The sequence below is a fragment of the Aedes albopictus genome, chromosome 3 (assembly GCF_035046485.1).
Source record: "Aedes albopictus strain Foshan chromosome 3, AalbF5, whole genome shotgun sequence".
Classification (NCBI taxonomy): domain Eukaryota; kingdom Metazoa; phylum Arthropoda; class Insecta; order Diptera; family Culicidae; genus Aedes; species Aedes albopictus.
The window spans coordinates 274,886,235-274,911,773 of record NC_085138.1 but is presented as its reverse complement, the minus strand read 5'-3'; the positions used below and the strand labels follow the sequence as shown (position 1 = coordinate 274,911,773).

At 42.0% G+C, this 25,539-nt stretch overlaps 1 protein-coding gene across 1 annotated transcript; it reads left to right on the top strand.

The window, feature by feature from the left end:
• Positions 1-415: 415 nt before the first annotated feature.
• LOC115257832 (uncharacterized) lies at positions 416-10,191 on the top strand. The gene is made up of 3 exons (XM_062857935.1): positions 416-433; positions 504-734; positions 9,955-10,191. Exons 1-3 carry the CDS (start codon positions 416-418, stop codon positions 10,189-10,191), a joined length of 486 nt encoding a protein of 161 aa, XP_062713919.1.
• The last annotated feature ends 15,348 nt before the right edge of the window (positions 10,192-25,539 follow it).

Sequence of the window (25,539 nt, the reverse complement as noted above, 5' to 3'; positions counted from 1 at the left end):
TCAGCATCGGTCGGTGGTGGAGGAAGTACGAATAGCATCTCTTAGTCTCACACTTCACATTTCGCGTAAATGTCAGATCCTCGCATGATCCCCTTTCAGTTGTTGCTTGAGCAGGGTCTGACGCCAGATCAAACCGAAGATACTTCTTCATGAAATCCACGAATTCCAAGTTTTCCTCCATGGATATGTCGATCCCAAAGTTACCGGTGACGACCATAGGCACCTCGTCATTGAAAAGAAGAATCAAGTTTCGTGCCAAAAATAGCTTCTTCTGCTTGATTGTGGTGTCTAGTTAAAGAAGCAAAATGTATTATGAGGAAAATAACGGAATGATCATGTTGACTATATACCTTTCGAAATGAAAATACAAATCAGCAACGCAGGACTCCCTTGAATATTTTTCTCAACTGCGCAAATGTCGCCGTACTCATCTGCAAGATCCAGTTCTGGATCATAGCTAGCGCAAAGTTTACGCACTGAATACGGAATCGCCATGATTGCAGTTCTCTTCTGGTGAATTGCTACTCCACCTGGCTGCGGAGGTGCTCGAGTTGGCGGGAAACGCTGCCCGTGACAACAAGAAAACCAGAATCATCCCTCGTCATCTGCAGTTGGCCATCCGCAACGACGAAGAGCTGAACAAACTGCTGTCCGGCGTGACCATCGCCCAGGGCGGTGTCCTGCCGAACATTCAGGCCGTTCTGCTGCCCAAGAAGACCGAGAAGAAGACGACGGCATAGGCTAGCAGCATTCCGCTCGCGTCCTCGCGTGTCGACCAAAACAAAACAGTCCTTTTCAGGACGACCACATCCCATTCGCCCCGCTGGAGAGTTGTTTCGAGACATGGTTTGTTCGTTCGTTCGTGTGGGTTGGGTAGTTAGCCCACACATTGTTCGATAGAGGAGTTCGTGACAACATTCTGTCGGATAGTTTTGCTGAGTATCGTTTGGCTGCTAAAGCCCAGTTTCGTGATTATGGGTGGTAGTACGGCGATCGAGAGAAATTTCTTGGCCTATCTCGATGCGTGGAAAATTCAGGCAAGAAATAATAAAGCGTCGCTTTACTCCGGATCCTGGTACGGAGCTGAAACGAAACGTCAAATCAAATGGGGCTTGCTGTGTTAAATTTCTGCACTGCACGAAAATTACTTGAGCGATTCCGAGCCGTTTGAAGTGCATACCTCCCATCGCTTAAGAAATTTCTTGACCGATTCCTGCCAGAAACTTCCTAACAGTGCCACTTGAACTGTCATTTCTCGCAACTGCGTACTGCGATCAAAAGAAAACGAATTTCTCGGGCGATTCAGGCATGCATCAAGATAGGCCGCGATGTGGTCGGATTCGATTGGTAATAAATTAGCATAATCTAAACACACTTCCACGCCAACATTGACATTGACGTAATAAAGCTGACTGTTCCGTCGTCTACATTTACCGCCGTTTACATGAGGCTAATTCTGTCCGACAATCTAAATCTAAAATATTCGTGTTAACTCTTCCGTAGAACGATTTCGGTGGCCCTGAAAAGGTCCGTTTGTAGGAGCCGGGAACTTGCAACGGTGGTGTTGGTGGCGTTGCGATGAACAGGCCCGAGCGAGCCAGCCTTTAGCGGCTCCGACGGCGCCACGCACGACGGCGCGAACCGCCGACAACCATCGCACACGGCTGCCGAACGAATACTGAAGGAAAACGCAAACGGAGCAAACTGACTAGCTCTCCTTCGATGCGTTCCCTTCGAGGGGTCGGGAACGAATGAAGGAAGAGGGGAAGAAGAAATAGCTTTTATACTGCTCGGTGCTCGGAGGGAAACCGCAAACTGGCGCTCGAACGTGATTGGCTGGATAAAACATGGGTTCACTTTTCCTAAATTTTCAATAGTTTACTGTTGAAAATCAATAGTTGTTATTAATTGACATAATTGCTGGAAATATTTGCGTCTGATCGGTGCTAAAATTTTTAAAATTCGTTCATAAATGACTGAGTTATTAGCGTTCAAAAGCTGACCACTTTTCGTGACGCGGCCGATTTTTGGATTTTCTGAAGTTACACCCCTATATGTTGCCGAAGGACGTTATTCAACGTCAAAAAACGTAGCTCATCTATTCTCCAAAGACAATGTCGTCATAGCGCCATCACCGACCGGTGTGTCATGTCGTAATTATCTCTACCCTCACAACGCACTCTAGAGCCAACTTCCCGATGACCAGCCAGATAAATAAGCCCATTCATGGTATGAGCTGGGGTGAGTGGAGAAAAAGTTTGGCCTCGATAATATACTCTATACCGACTACTCTATCGCTAGCCGCTAGCTTCATTACTTTCAGCTGGTGCTGGTAGTCTGCACCACAGCTGTAGCATAACATGTGGAAAAGGCCTATACTTTCAATATCGGCAGGCGTATTTTCTGACAATGTATTCATTTTTAGGCGTAATTTCCCTTGGTAACATCGTATTCCAACAATAATCACGCTCATGATGTATGTATACTAGTATGAGACAAACATCAAATTCTCGCTCAAGTCCAGTTTTCGGGTTCCTTTTAAGTCCTATGTGAACTGTGCAAAATTTCAGCGGATTTGGTGAAGCTACATTTTAGCGCAAGTGGTTTGAAGTTTGTATAAAATTTACAATGGAAAATATTTCACTTCACAGCAAAAAAGTTCTTGTGATAAGGTTTGTATCTTTGTATCCAAAAAATGATTATTTTTTGGAATACTAGAAATCACGAAAATAAAATTGTTCTAGACTTGCGAAATGTTCTATCGGGGGAACATTTCGCAATTAGCCTCAATTGAAAGAGGGGACCTTTAGCTTCATTTGATGGGTGACTTAGCGATACTGATTTTATTTTTATTTTTTTTTTGTCACAGACACCATGCCGTCATTGTGTATGCGAAAAGTAGGTCAAATACATTGCAATCCAAATTAAATAAATATATTTAAAGTACTATCGAGCAGAAAGCTTTTAAATTGAGATGGATGTAGCTTTATAAAAACGAACAAAATATTTCGGTTAATATTTTTGCCCACCAGATCATAAAATGCCGTCACAGTGCAACGAAGATATCCTTCTCTGTGGTGGAGATGTACGATGTTTCGTATGGAAATCCACGCACACATTTGCCTGCATCTTCCTTGGGACGAAGATTATTGTTCGTTTACAATTAGCCGACTGGTTACGAAAAACAGCAATTTATTTCAATTATTGAGCTGCTTTTGCTGTATTTTGCAGCAGTAAAATCTAACTTTGAAGTGCCAGAGCTTTTGTGGGGTTGTAAGATCAGTTTAATAAGTGAATACATACGAAAAGAAAAATTGTGCAGTCGGAAGTAAAATTTAAACATGAATTTATGCTTCATTTTTAGATTTTCAGTGCTATAGGGACAGGTTATTGCTAGTCCACATATCTTTGCTTCCATCCAATGAGTCATTGTATGCTGAAATTCATTTAATCCTTGGTTATTTTCAATTTGATATGACGGGAATAAGCGCATATGTCGAAGTAAATTTCTACCCTATCACATGATTATTGCTGCACATCAGTCTCGCCGTAAAACAACTTTTGCGGATAACATCAGTGCCTGTTCAAATATTGCCAAAAGAATTTCTGTAAAACCAGTACCCAGTGGATCTCCATGGAATCATGTGACAGAAATTTGTTCAACATATTTAAACTTTAAGTTAAATAATTTCAAATATCAAAATATTGGAAATGCCACTTTGGGGCGAAATTGATCAGTATACAATAGCCTGGTACACGGTTTATATGGGAAAATATAAAAAATGGAAAAACTCCAACTCCTGTATATCCTGTTGTCAATTTTGGTCCCATAACAACTGTGCAAAATTTCAGATCGATCAAAGAAACTATATTTTAGCGCCCGCCATTCTTAGTTTTCCATACGATTTACTATGGGGAAAATTTACTTCTTCAAAGAAAAATCACTTGAGGTCACCCATTGATCTCTAAAAATAAGTCGTTGAATGATTTCTGTAGATAACTTCACGAGGAATTAGACTTTCGAAGACCGCAAAGCGATGCGACGTTCGTGGGAAAAGTTATTAAGCCTTACCCGATTGATAAAATGACCAGATTTTATTGTTTATTGTTATTCCTTACATGTTAAACAGCGTTGGCATGCCATTCAGTTATCAGTGAATAACTTTTTACACGTGCCTTAGATCGCTTTGGGGTCTTCGGAGGGTTTTTTCCTCGTAAAATTTCCAACAGAAATCATTCATCGATTTATTTTTAGTGATTAAGGGGCAACCTGTGGCGATTTTTCTTTGAAAAAGTGATTTTCTTCATAGTAAATCGTATGAAAACTTAAAACGGCTGGCGCTAAAATATAGTTTCTCCGATCGAGCTGAAATTTTGCACAGTTGATATGGGGCCAAAATGGAACTCAAAAAGTGTACAGGAGTAAAATGTCTTTTTGTGTCCCACGCTAGTATACAATTAAGCATCGGTTGGAAAGGAAAATTTCCTTCACCGCTTAATTTTGCTCTTCTAAAACCGAATAACGCGTCTAAAATCTTACAACTAGTGAATTTAGTACTTTAAATGAAAAATTTAATTTCGAAATTTCCCCTTAAACGCCTGAAGGTAGGCAATTTCCTTTTAAATAAGTGATTGCTATTACAATAAATGACTTTTCTTCAAAAAATGAACTTTTTATAACAAATTCATATTTTGATGAGCTGCATAACGTCCCAACCAAGGCTCCACAAAAATGTTAAAACAGAGAATTCACGGGAAGTCCTATTGGCTTCTTTAGCGGTGTTGAGATATTTCCATATTCTGAATCTGCATGCAAAACTGAGCCGAAATCCAAATTTTCATGAATTTTGGTGCCCGGGAACCTATTTTAAAATCAATTTGAAATTTGTATGGAAGCGATTTGTCGAATCACCCCTAGCAGCATTTTGTACTGGGTGGAGCTGTCAAGCAGTTTCCCAGCTGTCAAAAGGTGATTTCGAAAAATCTCTTCGAAATCGATTTTAGGTACCAAAATAAAGTTCTAAAAATCTGAAAAAAATCATAGTGGTTCAGAAAAAGGTGCTCTTTCGTATAAATTCAAAAAAAAACAATACATTTTTCTTAATTAAAAATCCCAATTAGCAATTGATTGTTTAGCAGCAATGATTTCAACTAAACGAGAAATACATTGCAAATTCCTTGAAAAAATAAGGCAACACTAACTTTTTTCTAAATATTAAAAGTCTACACTCATCTCTAGACATCTACGAATCAGATGACGTAAAAAGTTTAAGATCATTACGACGCTTAAGAGTTCCTAGTATGGAACTACAATGTAGTACGCGAGTGATCAATTTCACCCCGCTGAACAATTTGACCACGGTTTACGGTACGAATTGCATCCTTTCTATGCCGCCGCCACCGCTTGAAAGTATGTCTAGCAATCGCTTAAACCAAACCGACGGACAAATCACATGTAAGTAAAATATTGGCTTGGATTCGTGGGGTATGTTAAACAAGAGTGAACCCCTTAGTATCTGCTCTGATCGTGAAAACAATATGATAACCTAATTGAATTGTCTTTATCAACGATTGCGCAACAGATTCTATGTCTTTCTTACAGATTGCACACAAAAACCATACAAAACACCTTATACTTCTCATAAAATAATCAATTCAAGCCCGGCTTCAATTATACTATAGGGAACCCTCGGTGGTCCATTATTGGGTTGTTGGCGTCCACTATTGGTTATATTATGTCGGTGTCAGGCCATTCGGCCGAAGGTCATTAGGCCGAAGGCCATTCGGCCGAAGGTCATTAGGCCGAATGGTCATTAGGCCGAATGGTCATTAGGCCGAATGGTCATTAGGCCGAATGGTCATTAGGCCGAATGGTCATTAGGCCGAATGGTCATTAGGCCGAATGGTCATCAGGCCGAATGGTCATTGGGTCTTCTTCTTGCCGTTACGTCCCCACTGAGACAAAGCCTGCTTCTCAGCTTAGTGTTCTATGAACACTTTCACAGTTATTAACTGAGAGCTTCCTCTGCAAATGACCATTTTGCATGTGTGTATCGTGTGACAGGCACGAAGATACTTTATTGATGCTGAATCTACTGATATTTTACCCATGAATTTTTCCTTCTTTTAAATATAGGCTGTTCTTTCTAGTATCATTGCTAAAATAGTTTTTAGCGCTGAAATTGCTGATATTCAATTCATAAATTTTTCCTTCTTTGAAACATAGGCTATTCTTTCTAGTTTCATTATTAAACTAGTTTTTGGCAAAAATTGTTGGAAAAAGTAAAAGCAACTTTCAATTCGTCCTGATGACCATTCGGCCTAATGACCATTCGGCCTAATGACCATTTTGCCTAATGACCTTCGGCCTAATGGCCTTCGGCCTAATGACCTTCGGCCTAATGACCCAGCATCTATTATGTCGTATTCTCTAACCATGTTGAATCGGGGACAAAAGAGGAATCCCTTAGATTTAACCAATAGTGGAACCCGAACTTGTTTACATTTTCATATTTGTTCAGAAAGTCGAATTATCGCTTTTTGGCGTAATGCCACCACCTGGAACTACTGTCTAGGAACATGAGCCATCGCTTCCCGGTGGAAGTTCAACGGGAGAAACATACTTGAGCAGGAAACTTGGGAACAAATGTGAGGGGTCCACTACGGTTAGGGGTCCACTATTAATTAACACACCCTGCCTACACAGATCTACTCATTGAGGGGTTTATCCCTTACCTCTCGGCTATTTCACCGCATAGCAAGCAGACGATAAATATAAAAATGATTGTACGAATCTGCTTAGCATCAGCTCTCCTACCATTTTTAGGCTTAGCATTACCAAACCCCTTTCTTCTTCTTCTGCTGCTGCTGCTGCTCCTGGGTGGCAACCCCTTGATCTATTCAACCCGGAACGGGTCGGGCTTTGGGGTGATCCAAATATGATGTCCATTACTATTTTGGAAATGTTAGACCTCCATTTGTTTTGCTATTTCGTATACACAATACATACATTAAGGGTCACACTTTCTTTGACTCACTTCCTTTTAAATAATCGACGTCATGGATGGCCCCCTTCCCAGCTTTCCGGGACGCCTGGCCGGGGTCTGACTTACTGAAACTTTGCTTTCGGGATTATCAACCTCCTGTGATTGCGTAAGTGATCGAATCTTGCGTATTCTTCGAGCTACTCGCGAATGCAAATGCCAAGAAGATTTCAGCACTTTCAGATTCACGGACTCTGCTGCTGCCGAAGTTGCTAAGAGTTTATCATATCCCTGTTTGGCCACCATCATCAACGTACAAAGTTTCATCAAGCTCTGCTTAAGGTCCTTGGCAGAAAGCCCTTCCGTCATTATGGCACTCATCAACCATGCTCCACGAGAGAAATTGTCCACCCATACCAACGCCCATTAATGCGGTGAAGAAAATTACTCTGGGGAGTGCTCAGGTGTCTCACAGGTAACATGTTCGAACTTTTTTTCACTATCTTGATCATTCATTCCTCGGCACGTGGTGCCTAATACTTCAAATCTTTCAGTGCTTCAGTTGCTTAGCCTTAGATGATCTGGTTTCGGGGTTTGAAACATTAAACAGAATGGATCGGGTTCAGATCTGAAAGCCAGGCCAGACATGTTTTCTATGGCATCGTAGCATTATTTTAAGTTCTACTTAGTGATGTAGTACCGGTACCGAAAATACCGGTACTGACTGAGCCTTAGTACCGGTACTTTCGGTACTGGGAAATTCCTCCCGAAGTATTGAAATCCCATCATTAGTGTAGCCAATATGCAATAGAAATAAACGAAAACATTTAAATCCAAGTACTATGACAAACAAATGTTTCATACATGAAACCTTTCTTGAAATCCAGGATAATTACTAGGATAACTAGCTTTTAATTTAATTTGTTAGATTAGGGTTTCTTGTTTTTCTTCAGTTTTTAAGAAGGAATTAGGGAAAAATCAGTACTATCTATACACTAGTTTATTTGTGGACGCAGTAGCGCCCGTGGGTTTTTTTTTTTTTCAATATTACCGGTTCATGTGTCATTCACGCTTGTAGATTTAAAATAAAATTAAAACATTACATTTTTCTACGTTTAGAATAGTTTTTTTATTTGGTGAATTCAATGCAGCTTATATTTACATCTGAAAAACTTTGATGAAATCATCGGACAGACAAACAGGGCTACCTGTGTTATTTCCAGCAACTGCTGCATTCGGTTGCCTAAGAGTGACAGATTCTTTTCTATATAAAAAAATAAAAAATTTCAACGTCTGTTGTCTGTGATTTTTTTCATCAAATGCTGTGTCTGGTTGTCTAAGGTTGTCACTGATTTTGTTCACTGCATCTGATAGTAAAAAAGAATTGAAGTGCCAAATCAAGACCAACAATTGAAAAGGCCACATCAACATTGCGTAAACAAACACGTTTCTGTCGACTTAGGACCTTCTGGGATCCACCCACGCATCTCACCACCATTAACAGAAAGCTTGATGTTTGCGCTATCTGTTAATGGTGGTGAGGTGTATGGGTGGAGTTCAAAAGGCCTCAAGTTGATAGAAACATGTTTGTTTACAAAATGTTGTTGTGGCCTTTTCAATTGTTGGTCATGAAATATTTTATTTTTTGTGAGAATTTCCCCGCTTGCTGCGTATGGTTGGCTAGTCACCGGACAGACAAACAGGGCTATTATATATATGATGATATGATGATGATAGTAGCTATCTATCTGATTTTGCTATATGTAAGGTCGTTTTCTGTTTTATTTTAGACTGGCTAAGGTACTGCCTGTGAAACTGGTCAGAAGCTAAATAATAGCTTTAAAACAGTTCCATACAATTTCTTCTACATTTTTATCTTTTTATATTTTTGTTCTATTTATAATTTTATGGTTTTATTTTATGACATGACTGAAAACCGGAATTCACAAATGTCTGATAAATAGCAGATTTTAATGCGCAAAATAGATAACTCTTCATTTCAGTGAAAAAGTTGGAGGGGTTGTATACTAGATACAACCGCAAGTCTGACGTTGAATAACGTCCGTTTATGCATTAGTTTCGACTATTGAATGCTGTATTGAATTTGATAGACTCTTATACGAAGTTTTGGGGTCCTTTGGTTTGATTGTAGATGTTTATTGATAGACCTTGATGTTAGTGTAGTGAAGGATGCCATAGGAACTCGAAAATCAACTCTTGAGTGGAAATTGTCTGTGGCCCTGAAAAGGGCCGTTTGTTGGATTGAAGATGATGATTTATACATTTTGATGTTCATGCAGAATGATTTATCGTCATGTCGTGGATCTTGATGCCGATGAAGGTTGATGGAACATGCTCTGAAAGTTGGTTGAAGTCGGTTGGTGTGGCTGTTTGGAGGAATGTGAAATCAATATTACTGGCTAATCAGAGCTTATCCGGTAAACTACCTGTTTAACACTCAAATAGTGTCAGCATCGGTCGGTGGTGGAGGAAGTACGAATAGCATCTCTTAGTCTCACACTTCACATTTCGCGTAAATGTCAGATCCTCGCATGATCCCCTTTCAGTTGTTGCTTGAGCAGGGTCTGACGCCAGATCAAACCGAAGATACTTCTTCATGAAATCCACGAATTCCAAGTTTTCCTCCATGGATATGTCGATCCCAAAGTTACCGGTGACGACCATAGGCACCTCGTCATTGAAAAGAAGAATCAAGTTTCGTGCCAAAAATAGCTTCTTCTGCTTGATTGTGGTGTCTAGTTAAAGAAGCAAAATGTATTATGAGGAAAATAACGGAATGATCATGTTGACTATATACCTTTCGAAATGAAAATACAAATCAGCAACGCAGGACTCCCTTGAATATTTTTCTCAACTGCGCAAATGTCGCCGTACTCATCTGCAAGATCCAGTTCTGGATCATAGCTAGCGCAAAGTTTACGCACTGAATACGGAATCGCCATGATTGCAGTTCTCTTCTGGTGAATTGCTACTCCACCTGGCTGCGGAGGTGCTCGAGTTGGCGGGAAACGCTGCCCGTGACAACAAGAAAACCAGAATCATCCCTCGTCATCTGCAGTTGGCCATCCGCAACGACGAAGAGCTGAACAAACTGCTGTCCGGCGTGACCATCGCCCAGGGCGGTGTCCTGCCGAACATTCAGGCCGTTCTGCTGCCCAAGAAGACCGAGAAGAAGACGACGGCATAGGCTAGCAGCATTCCGCTCGCGTCCTCGCGTGTCGACCAAAACAAAACAGTCCTTTTCAGGACGACCACATCCCATTCGCCCCGCTGGAGAGTTGTTTCGAGACATGGTTTGTTCGTTCGTTCGTGTGGGTTGGGTAGTTAGCCCACACATTGTTCGATAGAGGAGTTCGTGACAACATTCTGTCGGATAGTTTTGCTGAGTATCGTTTGGCTGCTAAAGCCCAGTTTCGTGATTATGGGTGGTAGTACGGCGATCGAGAGAAATTTCTTGGCCTATCTCGATGCGTGGAAAATTCAGGCAAGAAATAATAAAGCGTCGCTTTACTCCGGATCCTGGTACGGAGCTGAAACGAAACGTCAAATCAAATGGGGCTTGCTGTGTTAAATTTCTGCACTGCACGAAAATTACTTGAGCGATTCCGAGCCGTTTGAAGTGCATACCTCCCATCGCTTAAGAAATTTCTTGACCGATTCCTGCCAGAAACTTCCTAACAGTGCCACTTGAACTGTCATTTCTCGCAACTGCGTACTGCGATCAAAAGAAAACGAATTTCTCGGGCGATTCAGGCATGCATCAAGATAGGCCGCGATGTGGTCGGATTCGATTGGTAATAAATTAGCATAATCTAAACACACTTCCACGCCAACATTGACATTGACGTAATAAAGCTGACTGTTCCGTCGTCTACATTTACCGCCGTTTACATGAGGCTAATTCTGTCCGACAATCTAAATCTAAAATATTCGTGTTAACTCTTCCGTAGAACGATTTCGGTGGCCCTGAAAAGGTCCGTTTGTAGGAGCCGGGAACTTGCAACGGTGGTGTTGGTGGCGTTGCGATGAACAGGCCCGAGCGAGCCAGCCTTTAGCGGCTCCGACGGCGCCACGCACGACGGCGCGAACCGCCGACAACCATCGCACACGGCTGCCGAACGAATACTGAAGGAAAACGCAAACGGAGCAAACTGACTAGCTCTCCTTCGATGCGTTCCCTTCGAGGGGTCGGGAACGAATGAAGGAAGAGGGGAAGAAGAAATAGCTTTTATACTGCTCGGTGCTCGGAGGGAAACCGCAAACTGGCGCTCGAACGTGATTGGCTGGATAAAACATGGGTTCACTTTTCCTAAATTTTCAATAGTTTACTGTTGAAAATCAATAGTTGTTATTAATTGACATAATTGCTGGAAATATTTGCGTCTGATCGGTGCTAAAATTTTTAAAATTCGTTCATAAATGACTGAGTTATTAGCGTTCAAAAGCTGACCACTTTTCGTGACGCGGCCGATTTTTGGATTTTCTGAAGTTACACCCCTATATGTTGCCGAAGGACGTTATTCAACGTCAAAAAAATCCAGTACCGGCATTTTACCGGTACTACCGGTACTGTGAGCCTCAGTACCGAAATACCGATACTCACCAAAAGTGGTCGGTACTGCGACTCCTAGTTCTACTAATATAACATGAAATATCTTGGAAGAGTCGTAGGCGGTGTTTGCGACTTTCTCAAATTAGCCGGCTAGGGATCAACTCTTGCTATTTTCTCTCTTTCGCATCATTTGCTTCCGGTATGAGACTAAGGCTGGTTACTGCTTGACTAAGGTAACTATATTCCAAGTTCCATTTCTTATCCATTACTTATACTTTCAATCCTGAGCACCCACGGTGGTGAAGATGACCGAGTTGAAACATCACCATCCTGGGCGATTGCCAGCCATCGCCTTGAGCTGTGGCCAGATCAAAATTTTGTCGACTCTAATGTTGAGGCTGTGCCATCATGAGCCTCATCTGCTCTGCTGGGTGCCAATCCAACGCTTGCTTGAAGATTTCGTTTCTGCCCCAGTCTCGTAAACATTCAACACTTTTCACTTCCTTCATTTCGTTGCCGCAGTCGTGTGTCAGTTTGCTTTGTTACGCTCGTGTGCTACCGTGACCTCTTACACACAACACGAGCGGAAGAACGAAGATCAATAAACATAAGAAAGGGTCAAATCAATGTCTCTGACACGATGACATTTGTCTAATTCTAGCTTTTCGCATAGATATTCAGAAAATTTTGATTATGAATGTTGATATTAGTTTATTCTTGCATGTTGCATTGAATACGACACACATATAGTCAACACAGGTCCCATTATCGAAGAAGACAGGAATTACAAAAGCCGAACCGTCTCCCGAAACGCTATCGTGGTGAAGTGCATTCGTTTGACATTTTCGTTTCGTACGGTAGTTTGATTGCTTGTGTTGCGAATGTCGGAGTCAAAGGAGGCCGAAAATCGACGAAAAGGTTCCAATGACTGGTCTCTAACAAAACTGGTAGAGTGTGATCGACTTATATACCTCCATACTAGAGTGGGTCAACGTTGTATGGATAAACTTTAAATTTGATCGTATCAACCCGAAACAAAGCTTTTTTAATCTATATTAGCGTCCAATACAGCTGTGCAAAATTTTGGAGCGATTGATTGTGTCCCCGTATTCCGCATTGCGATTGAAATTTGTATGGAAGTTAGTGTGGGAAAACGTACTTTTTTGCATTTTACTCATAAGTTGAATTTTTTTGTCCAATGCCATGTAACTAATGACGTTAAAGTGTAGCCTAGGATATGGCGAAAAACTTTGCCGAAGACCACAAAGTGATCCGACTCTTGTGAAAAAAGTTATTCGCCTGAAAATTGAGATTTCATTATTGATGTTATTCCTTTACATGTTAAATGTTAAGCACCACCGGGCAATCTGCACGTAATAACTTTTTTCACAAGTGTCGGATCACTTTGCGATCTTCGGCAAAGTTGTTCGGCATATCCTAGGCTATACTTCAACATCATTGGTTAGATTGTTTTAGACAAAAAATTTCAATTTATGAGTAAAATGCAAAAAAGCACGTTTTCCCATACTAAATTTCCAACCAAATTTCAATCGCAATGCGGAATACGGAGAAGCAAGGGGATCGCAGTAAGCCGTGCCGGCGGGCGGCTGCATTTTTCGTACGCGTGACGTTTTCGCTTCGCAGGGAAATCGGCCGGTGAAAAAGAATTCTGCTGGTGATTCGACAGAGAAAATTCGATAGAGATTTGATATTAAAATGCGGCTCGTGAACGAAAGTGAACAATTTTTTATAGTGTGGTGATATGGTTCTTTAAGCGCAAGATCACAGGAGAGTTTTCGGTCAAGAATGTTATTTGTTGAAGTGGTTAAAATGGAAAACTTCCGGAAGTGCTGTGAGAAGATTCTTAGAACAATTGTAAAGACTCTAAACATGTGTTTTTATCCCCGTTTTCCTTTTTTGCGTATTGATTTTGTAGAATGTGATTCTTAGTGCTTTGTGTCACTTGCTTTGAATTGTAGCTTTGGGTATCGGAGCTCGTTTTAGATTTTCGGAGGACCATTTTAAGGTTTCCGCGTTATTCCCAATCATTAATACGTTTTAACTCCTACGCTGCTCGGAAATTGGTGGCTTTTTCTTGGTGGTTGCGTCGCGAAAAAGTGCAGTAAATCTATTTCAATGATGCTTCACAAAGTCATACGCATGACAACCGCCGAAAGATGGCCATGGTAACGGACTCGAACATGTGCAAATCATCAAGAATCAAATGAACCGGAAGCAAACCATTGGATAACGAACAGATGGACAGATGGGTGAGATCTTTCCAACATATATTATTCAACTTATTTTCTCAATTATGTTTGCCATTATATTTGTATATCATCATTTCCAACTGTATATTACCTGGAGCGTTTGGTACGGTATGTCCACGCATCCTTCCATCCCTGTAGATTCTGGAACTGTTTCGACGACGCTTGACGTAACATTTGAAAGTCGAGGCATTTCCAAGAGTCATCTTTGCGTTAAGTACTGCGCAGTAGGCCTGGCCGCTTTGACGCTTGTGTCATATCCTTGATATGCCACAAGCATCAATATTGACAAGAAAAATAATCGGGCGTAATCTAACCCGATTATTTTCCAGGATGCTTTCTTGTACTGGCTGCGTATGTATTAGATTAGATTAGATTAGACAATGCGGAATACGGAGAAGCAAAAATTCGCCGTAAAGCTGGAAGGGCTAACCCTAGGGCTAACCGTGTTAACATATAACAATTTGGTCTTGTTGACGTTGATGGTAAGACTTGCCGCCGTGGAGCGATTGACATCGATCGAGCTTGCTCTGCATATCAGAGCGCCGTTGAGCTAGAAGAGCAACGTCATCAGCCAATTCGAAGTCATTTAGGTGCTGCATAGAAAAGGATTGCCACAGCAACCCACAATTTGCTGCCCGATCAATCGCACCTGCCAAAATCTCGTTTATTACGATGAGGAACAGTAGCGGTGATAGGATACATCCTTGCCTCACTCCAGCAACGACTCGGATGGGGTCGGAAGAGACACCGTTGTGCAGTACTCTGCACGAAAGTGCCCTGTACTGTGCTTTGATGAGGCCGACGATTTTCTCAGAGACACATTTGCGCCTGAGAGGTCCCCACATATTTTCGTGATTGAGACGGACGATAGCTTTTTCGTAATCAATAAACACCAGGTAGAGAGAATCTTGGAATTTATTGATTGAGTCCAGAATGATGCACAGCGTGACAATATGGTCCACGCAGCACACAGGATCGTCCAGCACGGAATCCTACTTGCTGCCGTCGGAGAGTTGCGTCAATTTTCTCCAGTATCCGGTTAAAGATCACTTTGCAGAGGACTCTGAGAACGATACACAGCAACATGATACCCCGCCAATTATCGCATACAGTCAAAGCACCCTTTTTGGGTACCTTTACTAAGACGCCTTGCATCCAGTCGGCCGAAAATGACACGGTTTCCAATATGTTGCAGAACAATTAATGCAGCAGTAGTGCTGATACTGCGGGGTCAACTTTGAGCATCTCAGCTGATATGCGATCGACTCCCGGAGCCCTGTTCTATTTCATGCTACGGATGGTTGTTTCTATCTACTACAATCAGCTTTGTTGACACGTAGTGTATCGAACCTTTGGTGGATCATGCTGAAGTATTCATGGCGTGGCCAATACTTGCAAAAAGGTTTCCGATGTGCTCAAAGGAGTTTTAACTGAGCGCTGCGTGGGCGTGAGCGCTAAGCAGGAAACCAACTCCACGGTGGCGTGGATCGTGTTCGCCTCGTAGGCCATAGTATAGCAAAATTTGACCGGATGTCAATCTGTGTTCTCCAAAGTTCGGCCAACGAACTTCGCTCAGTCCTAGGATCTCAAGCTTCATACGTCATGCCTCATTCACTAGTTGTTCACCCTGCTGGGCTAGGGTTAGAACATTCCAAGTTTCATTTCTTATTCGTTGTTTCGCGCTAAAATTCGTTGCCGTTGAATCAGCTCATAATCTTTCATTTTCGGTTTCTGTAACGGTTTTTAGGTTTATGAAACAGTAGGTTATTGGCCTAAGGTCCCCTATCCACCGTGGTGGGGTTGCCACCTTAGTAATAGCTTCCGGTAAATGAATATTTCATACTCAGCCGCTGGATGCCAGAACAGATGCTTTTGGAGCCACATCTCCTTGGAGTACAGACGCTGGGGACGTACCTCCTCAATCTAGCTGAAGTCAGAAGGATAACAGTGCCCAGGCTGTACTACCAGCAAAGCACACAACTCTTAGCTGGCGGTTTCTATCATTGCTTGAGCCGTGAAAGCATGAGGTAGGAACTTTTGAGGCCCAGAGATATGTTGGGCGCTTCCGTAATGGTGCTACCACCGGGTAGGTAATAGCTGATGCGATACAGTCTTCTTACTTAACCGCTTAATGCCAGAACAGACGGCGGTTTAGCCCTGTTTTGCCGCCTTCCTTGATAAACAGATACCATTTTGCAGTCCTCCTCAAAACAAAACAAAAAACTATTCCTACCAACAGAGCATTCCTTCTCCAGCCAGACTCTTTTCATATGTTACGCTAGCACTGATGATGACGCTGTTGGACCGCATGTAAAAGAAACGATTCTCGCGAACCGAAAACAACTTGTTCGGTGGATTTGGTTACATGGCCCGGCTGCTGCTGCTGTTGCTGCTGTGCGACTAAACGCTTCCTGTTACACACAAAGTTTTTTCGGGTGCAAGTGAGCAGGCCACTTACAATGGAACACACGTGCGTGCTTAATTGAGATTGGTATCAGCGTAGGATATTTTCCCTTGGCGTCTTCATTAGTGTGCCGTTGTGGCGTTGGGTTGGTTGGTTGGTTGGTTGCTGTGTGTATCTATTTGGTCCCGAGAGAAGCGGAAAAGATGCGGTTGTTCCGAGGAACGGCAAAAGTTGATGTCGTGCCGACTGTTGAATGATAATTATATTGGGGACAAGTCAAGCAACCTTTTGGTTTAGTCTGTTTAGCTCCAGAATGTCTTTAAAAAGTTTGGATTAGTTTGTTCCTTTTAGCTATTGGCAAAGATTTGAAACATATCAAACTGAAAAGCCGGCTCTGTCCCAATTGAAACGTTGAATCAAGCAAAAACGAAAGTTAATTTAGTGTGTATCGTAACACAATAAATTAATTTACTCTAATTTCTCACTAGAGTAAAAAGTCCGAGTTGCCTAATTTCATGATCTCCTGAGGTGCTTGTGAGTTCCGTTTTCCCATCATGATGTCGAAATTGAAAAGTTAAATTTGAAAACTAATTAAAATAAGAACAAGCCACCAAACCAACTACCGCTAGAAGCGGAAGCGAAAAACCAACTGGGCGCCAAGGTAAACTCAACTTTACTAGGTTCCAGAGATGAGACGATGACGACGACGACAGGGATGCAGCACGATGGTTGAGAGGCAAATTACCCAACAGCTTGAAGCTTAAAGCTCATCACGCCTCAAGTTGCAGTTTGGAAAAGGCAGCTGTTTTAATCTGTAGGTACAGCAAGCCACCAGCGACGATGGTGTTTCGATAGTGCAGAAAAGCAAGTTTATAATCCTTTGCCACTTGATTTATCAATTAGCTGTACTGAAGTGAAAAAAGTTCGTTGCATGCTACTCAGTCCCAATGATTTCGAAATGTGATCTATTAAGACTGAAGAACTGAGTCATGCGGCAATTCAAATACTTCCATGCCGTATTTGCAATGCAGTAGCCTTTTTCTTAAAGAGTCACAAGATATGCTATGCAACTTATGAGAAACTCTGTAATAAGCAAACCTCCCAAGACCGAGCGTGATAATGTGTCTTACTCACAGTTCCTAATGAAAATATAAACTTCTGCATGGGGAAGTTTCCTGGTGTACTGGCTATCTAACTGAAACTGCCCGGCAAAGAAAAGCTTCATCGAGGCAGAGTGCACCGTTGTGCTGTGGGTTAGTGGTAAATTACCACCATAAAGTAAAATGAACTCTATTACGACACAATTTGTGTGTCGGTGGAGACCAAAACTAATTGTGCAAACTCAGGAACAAAAATTATGAAACGCTAATTAAACTGCTCCAAAAGTAGCACATCGCTCTTCCCACAAATTACCCAAACTCTCAAGGGCAACGGTTTCTTCAAGACCCGATAGAATAATTTAAATTTTGCATATCTCCCAAAGGGATCTCTTTCTGAGTAACCGAACTGTCCACCTCTGTCGAAACTGTGTCGCTTCGAGCTAAACGCTAATAGATAAAACCAACAGAAATTCAACGCCTATATCGCCACTTTGTTGATCACCCCACGTCCTCGTATAGCGTTTTGAATGACATTCGAAAGAAAAAAAAATGCTCACCCCGCTGCCTGGCCCAAAAAGGATGAATACAATTGTTGCCGCGTTTTGGGCTTTGAATCATGTAAAAATATGTTAAAAATCTCTTATAATTGATTGAATGACTTGCTAATACAATATTAACTAACTGCCTGATTGACACTATCTGGCACCTTTTATCTCATACGACTATTTGTCGTTCTTTTCTTGGCTTCTCTGAATCCCAAACGCTCTGATCGCTTTTGGTGGCTAGGTATGCTTTGTGCAGGTGACGGCAGAGTCACAGCTCAGAGCTAATGCAGGCTGATACGATGAAATTTGGTGTGGAACGCGAGATTTTTTTTTTGAGTGACAAAAATATCAACGAAATTTCAAAAAAAAAATAAAGGATGTCAAGGGGCTTCAGAGGCGTTTCAAGGGATTTCAGAAATCTTTAAGGGTCGTTCCGTCAGGTTTCCTTTGCGTTCTACTGCGATAATGGGGATTTCAGTTGCGTTTCAAGGAGTTTAAGGGAAAATCAGGGGGAAGGTTCAGAAGCCTTTGAAATGCGATGCAAGGGGTTTCAGTGACATTATAAATTCGTTAATCAACAATTAAATCAATTGATTTTGTTGATTTCAATGTGGTTTCATTGGGTGTTGCGACGAAATCCCACCCAACGGAAACACTGTCGATGTGGGTCCTACTGTCAACTCTGACATGGGCCTCACTAAAACGTCATCGAAGATGACTTGGTAGAAACTAGGTAGAACAACAAACGTGAAAGTGAATTCCAGTTGTGCTGCAATTAATCCAACTATCCAATGGTGAAAATAAATGAATTACCGCTAAATTATAATGTTTACTAAAGTTATATTTACAGTTACTTACAGTTTTCTAAACCTAATCCTACACTACTGCGCGAAACTTAACATTAATTGTTGAACTATAGCTATTGTAAGTACGACTAGGGTAACATTAAATCGCAGCTAATGATCATGTGTTCCCAGATCCCTAGATTACTCAAATTTACCCGAACGGGAGGCTGCACGAATCCTACTCCACTTCCAGATTGAAAACCTAATTTGTAAGTAGAATTAATGCCATTGAACTGCGAACTAAAACTAAAATAAAAATTGTTTGTAGCTTAAAGCACACTAACACAAAAAGGTGTTTGCTTAACGGAGTTGGTGACGTACCCCAACATTGGGGTTACGGAGGTTTATGGCCGTTTCGAGGCATTGTGGGTCAGGGTCGTATCAGGAACACTCTTTAACCAGGGGCATTTCATATGGATAACAGGAATTTCAAGAGCAATTGAATGGAACTATGGAACTTTGAATTTCAAGGTTTTTTTTTAAATTCAGGCCAGACATATCTAAAGGTCCTATCTGCAGAAGAGAGGTTCTCTTTGGTTTCCCTCCCTTTCGTTAATATCTCAGCTATTTATTCGAATTATGATTGTCTCCTTCCATAGAAAGATGGTCAAAACAACCGTCTTTTGATTTGTACTGCAAGAGTAGTTGAAAAGTGTACCATTACATATCAAAAATTGAAAGAGAACGTGAACAAAGAGAACCTTTGAACTGCAGATAGGACCTATTAAAATGTTTGGCCTGAATTGGTTTCTGAAAGTCCTCTGGGACTTCCTGAAATGCCACTGAGATCTCCACAAAACCCTCTCGGACCCCATGCAATGCATTCGAGACACTCCGAAACCCCCGTAAATGCCTCTGAAGCCTGTAAAAATCAACTTAAGCTTCCTGAAATGCCTCCGAAATCCCCCTAAAACTTCCTCGGACCCCATGTAACGCGTCCTGAGATGAGACCTTCCGATACCACCGTTAACGCCTCTGAAATCCAGTGAAACTTCCTAAACTACCTCTGAAATACCCCTTAATTGCCTTCGGACGCCACGTAACTCCTCAGAAACCCGCCGAAAACGCTCTGAAACTTCCAGAAATGCCAACAAAAACCCCCTAAAACCCCTTCGCACCCCATGGAAAGCACCTGAGACCCCCTGAAACCCCCATTAGAACGCCCTTAGAACACCCTAAAACCATTTAAAACGCCTCTCAGGCCCTTTGAACCCCTCTGAGACCCCGTAAAGCCCCTGGAACCCCCTTGAAACGCTCCTGAGAGCTTCTAGTACTTCACTGAAACCCCTGAAGCAGTTGTATTTTTGAGTTATACATGGAAAAATGCATTCAATTTAATTGTCATAAACGACGAAACAACGAATTACATCCCCGCAACTTCGACATCGTGGCGTTGCAGGAACTATGTTGGACTGGACAGAAAGTGTGGAAAGCGGGCATCGAGCGGCTACCTTCTACCAAAGCTGTGGCACCACCAATGAACTGGGAACAGGATTTACAGTGTTGGGCAAGATGCGACAACGTGTGATCGGATGGCAGCCGATCAACGCAAGGATGTGCATGTTGAGAGTTAAGGGCCGCTTTTTCAACTACAGCATCATCAACGTCCACTGTCCACTCGAAGGTAGACCTGATGACGAGAAAAAAGCGTTCACAGCTAATCGCGTTCGGTATTTTTACCGAAATCTCAACCACTGAGCGTTCGGTAATGGATTTTTAACGAAATTCAGTAAAAAAATAACAAATTTCGGTAAAATGTTATCAATTATCTGTCAAACACTAAGGAACTTCGGTAAAAGTTGCTACCTTTACCGACTTTTTCCTGTAGAAAAAACTTAACAGTTGAGATTTCGGTAAAACATTACCGAAGTCGGTGATTTTTTCTAACTGTGTTCTACGCGCAGTTAGAGCAAACATACGATGGCTGTTCGCCTCGTGACGTGCAAATTGTTGTCGGCGACATGAACGCGTAGGTAGGAAGGGAGGAAATGTACAGACCGATACAATGTACAATCGGGCGAAACAGCCTGCACGCCGTATCGAATGAAAACGGCCAGCGATGCGTAAACTTTGCTGCCTCCCGTGATATAGTAGTCCGAAGCACCTTCTTCCCCCGCAAAGATATCCACAAAGCCACCTGGAGATCACCCGACCATCAAACAGAAAACCAAATCGACCACGTTCTAATCGACGGTAAATTCTTCTTGGATATAACCAATGTCCGCACATACCGCAGTACGAATACATATTCGGATCACTACTTAGTAGCTGTATGCATGCGGTCAAAACTTTCGACAGTTATTACCACGCGTCGAAGTCGAACGCCACGGCTCAACATTGAGCAGCTGCGTAACGTAGAAGTGGCTCAAGACACTTGAAGATGGCTGGAGGGACATCCGATCCGCCATAGGTAGTACCTCGGCTACAGCACTAGGCTTCGCGACTCCGAATCACAGAAACGACTGGTACGACGGCGAATGTGAACAGTTGAAAAACGAGAAGAATGCAGCATGGGCGAGAATGCTGCAACAACGTACGAGAGCGAATAATACAACCTATACGCTCGGCGTTGGTGTAAAGTTCCTTTGTAGCCCACAAGTTATAAAGGTAAGCTAAACTTCGACTAATTCAGAGCTCACATTTGCACAGTTCGGTTTCTCAAGTAGGTAAACGCTATACTCCAACGTAAAAAACTAATTCACCAAAATCTCATTAGCCTGTTTCCGGTCACCTATCGCGACCCGATGCTTACCTGTACCAACCATACCAATGCTAATCTTTACAGTGTTTAAACATTTGCATTGCCTTTGTATCAAAAGTTGAACTTTTATTTTACCCCTTTCTGTCGGAAAATAATATACGGCCTGCCAAAGTCTGGAGGGTATGGCTAAAAGGGGCGGGAGGGTATCAAGGCAGATTTATTGTTGGTGTCCATAGCGAATCTGTTAGCGTATTCTCGACTCAAGCAAAACGTACCAGCAGCAATGCTTCGTTGATAGGAAACCCGTAACGTATGACGTACCCCATCATCATCAACATCAACCATTGCGATAGCCACCAAGATGCACTCGAAAAATTTTAAGGGGCCGTCCACAAACCACGTTGCCCATAAAAATTTAAAATTTGTTGTACGAACAAAAGTCACGCCTTTCAGGTGCTGCTGCCACTATGTAATCACCTCAGGTTCGTCCGTCAGGAGGCTCCCATCATAACATTGCTGATTATGGTTCACGGCATGAAGCCGTTGCGGGGTGCGTTGAGCCTAGAACTTCTGCGATTCTTGGAAACGGTACAGCAGTTCCATTTCCTTGCACTCCGCTATTTCCGAGCGCCATTTGGGAGAGTATGCTGTTTCCGCTTATGTTTGTAATGTTCAGCGTTCTGCCGGGTTCCTTGCTGCAGCATTACCGCTTTCGCTGCATTCTTCTCCTTCACAATCGCTCTGCACTCCTCGTCAAACCATTCGTTCCGTCGACTCCATTCAACGTACCCGATGTAGCACCACGATTGATTCTAACGTCGATAATACCGAAGAAGTGCAACCCAACCATCAGAACAAGACCAATTTGCGATTTGAGTTAAAACTCAGTAAAATATAGCTGAGCTATAGTATATCGAATACCTAGTGTGTATCGATTATTCTTCAACCTAAATAGGTACTTGGTCAGATAAGTTGAGACGATGCGATGGTGAGCAAATTCATAGACAGTACTTTCAAATAAAACTGACTACAACGAGATTGTAACAAATCAAGGGAGCTTGTCATGATAAACCGAATCAACGACGGATAGAACATACGTGACAGTAGTGACTCAGCTTTTTTCCTTCACCATTCTGTCGAATGTATGTATCTCTCACTCCTTATTCTGTCCTCTAGCCCAACAACGAATAACGTGGATTAGCGAGAGAACTTACACTTCATCCTCTTGAGCCAGGTAGGCACCTATAACGATGATGCTTTGTTTCGTGCACAAGTTGTCGCGCTTATCGCCATCACTGTCTATAAAAGGAACCTGACATGACAAACGTTGATGTATCACTTATAATAAAAGCATCGCCACGCTCCAAATCACTAAAAGGTGTTGCGATCTATGTTACCCGTGTACACTTTGTTCCGAACTAACAGGCACACCGCTTCGTCAGAAGAGAAGAGCATTTTTTTTTTGTATTGTCACTGTACTCGCGTCCTCGCGGCTCCTCTCCAGCCAGGTATTATTACGCACTTTATGAACAGAATTTGAGTTTGTTGCCTTGTCCGGGGTCCGGGACAACGAACGAGAATTTGGCATCGTAAGACATGACTTCAATCAAGATATATCTCGCACCCCGTCCGCTATACGTCAAGCGTTTTGTCGTGCCGTGCGCTTTTCTCTTCTATTCCCGCTCAGGTTCGATGCCACTTTTGGAGTGAGCCTTATAAAGTGTTAAATTATTAGCTTGCAGCTCTTACCTACAGAGCGCACCGTGTACAGTGACCGATAAGATCTTCTATTTGACAAACCGACTTCAAGTCCAATTAATCTTGACACCATCGGGTGTTCGAATAGGAACGTCTTTGCGGTGGAAAGACTTTTTGCTACCATCGAGCAATTATTGCTGGATTGGCTGGATTTAATGACGAATAGCGCTGACAGTTGGAGGCTTCAAATGGCAACAGTTGCCTAGCTCACTATAGTCGGATGTTACAAAGTATTCCTCTGTCCGATCTTATTTGATGGATGTCACAATTTTTCTTATAAATTTGATTGCTTCTGTATCTCATGCTAGTTGAATTGACCAAAAAGTGACCAAATGTGCACAATAAATTTATTTAAGATAAAAGGGAGAAAAGAAGGTACGGTATCCCCCGATTCATCCGTTGAAGTTGAACACTGATGGGACCAAAAGCCAATCCATCTCCGAATCGAAACTTAAATTGAAGAATGGCCACGGAATACTCAATAAAATATCGGACGTAATTATAGGCGCTTGATTTTATGATTCATATATAAATTATCCCCTCACAGCTTTGCGCCAGAGTCCGCCAGCGTTGAATGGACGCACTAATAGAGCTCCGATAACCACCACCGTGTTTATCTTCACATCGGATACGACCAATCCATCGGACGTCGCCGCCATCGTTCATCGTTGCTCCAGTGTGAATGCGATCGTGCTGCGCTGGCTGGTTGGTAGGCCGTAAATTAGCTTTTCATAAAACTCCAATTTTCCTCGTCATTCAATCTTTCGTCAGTTTGGACGTGTTTGTTAAGCGAAATGTCCTACCAGCAGCAGCAGAACCAACATGGTCGGAGAGGTGCTACTGCATGTTTCTCTGTTGGAGCAATGCTTCCAAGCCTGAATAGCCGGGATGCACTTTTTCATGCGATGCACGCATAACAGCAACTGGATTCGCTGGGCGGGTGACCAACATTTGGGTAAAGTCATATTTTCCTTGTTGATGCATTTTGGTAACCGCATAAGTGAAATAATCAGAGCCGTATTAACTTTCAAGGCTTCGAAATACATACATACATGTTAAAGTCGCAACTTCAAAAATACCACCATAACAACCACAAAGGTGGGGACACGGTGGTTAGGATAGGAGATTCTAAGAGGAGACCATGACAGCCTCCAAAAGAGTTTAAGAGGCCTAGGTTGGCTTAAGGGAAGAGGGGTGGTTTAGAGTAATTGGAGGTGTTTAAGAATGACAAGAGACATGGAGAAATTAAAGTAATCATAGAAGGTTCCGTAGGGGTTCAAAATCCTTTGGAGCCGGAGGGGTCATATATGACACCAACATAGAAACGGTTTTATAAATTCACACATTCAAACAGAATACTGTCCTTAGAATAGTTGTTGCAAATTGAGTGCTCTATTAATGAAAAATGGGAATTTTTTGTATATGAGACTTCACTGACAAACCTAGAACATCCTGAACACCAAAAAGTTTAAAGAAACGAAATGATTGACCTACTAGTTGTTCTAAAAGCTGAATTTGGATATGGGTTACGTTCATATGTATTCATTTAATCTTCGTCGAGAATATCAGAAGGTTTTTTATATTCTGGGATATTTTAGGTGTTCCAAACTGTCTTGTAGTTAAGTCCTTTAAATCTAAAAGAATATTTTTATTCGTTTTCGCCATAAATAACATCACTACATAATCTACTGGGATCCGTGAAGCTCTTAAAATCTACCATGTCAAATGCAGAGACTATAGGGATATTCCAGGCCAGTCAAACTATCTTGGAATTCAGAACTTCAGGTTTACAATCGTAACAGTATCCATATTTGTTATACATACTGAGTAACATTGCATACTCAACTGCGGGTTCTAGGCCTATATGAAGTCTACTTGATATTATTATAAACCTTTGGGGCATTCAGGGTCGTCTAAACTATCATATATAAACCCGTCAAATCTACAGGAATAACTTTATGTGTTTTCACCATAAATAATAACATTGCTACTGGAATCCGTGAAGCTCTTGAAATCACAACTGTCATTTAGGGACACTATTGGAATACTCCAAGTGAGCCAAACTATCTTGGAGTTCTGAACTTCAGGTCTACACTCGTATCATCAGAAATAAGTGATACACTTACTGGACCAACCTGAAGTCTACTATATGTAATTATTTACCTTTGGGGCATTAAGGGTTGTCCAGACTGTCCTAAAGTTTGGCTCTTGACAGTAACAGTAGTTGTTCTCACAATGAAGTTTAATATTACACATCTAACTGTAATCTCAATCTGTAATCCCCACGGGCTTTTCATGAGTCATTCCAAGATAGTTTTGAAATATTCCAGATCAACCAAACTACTTCAGAGACCATAGCT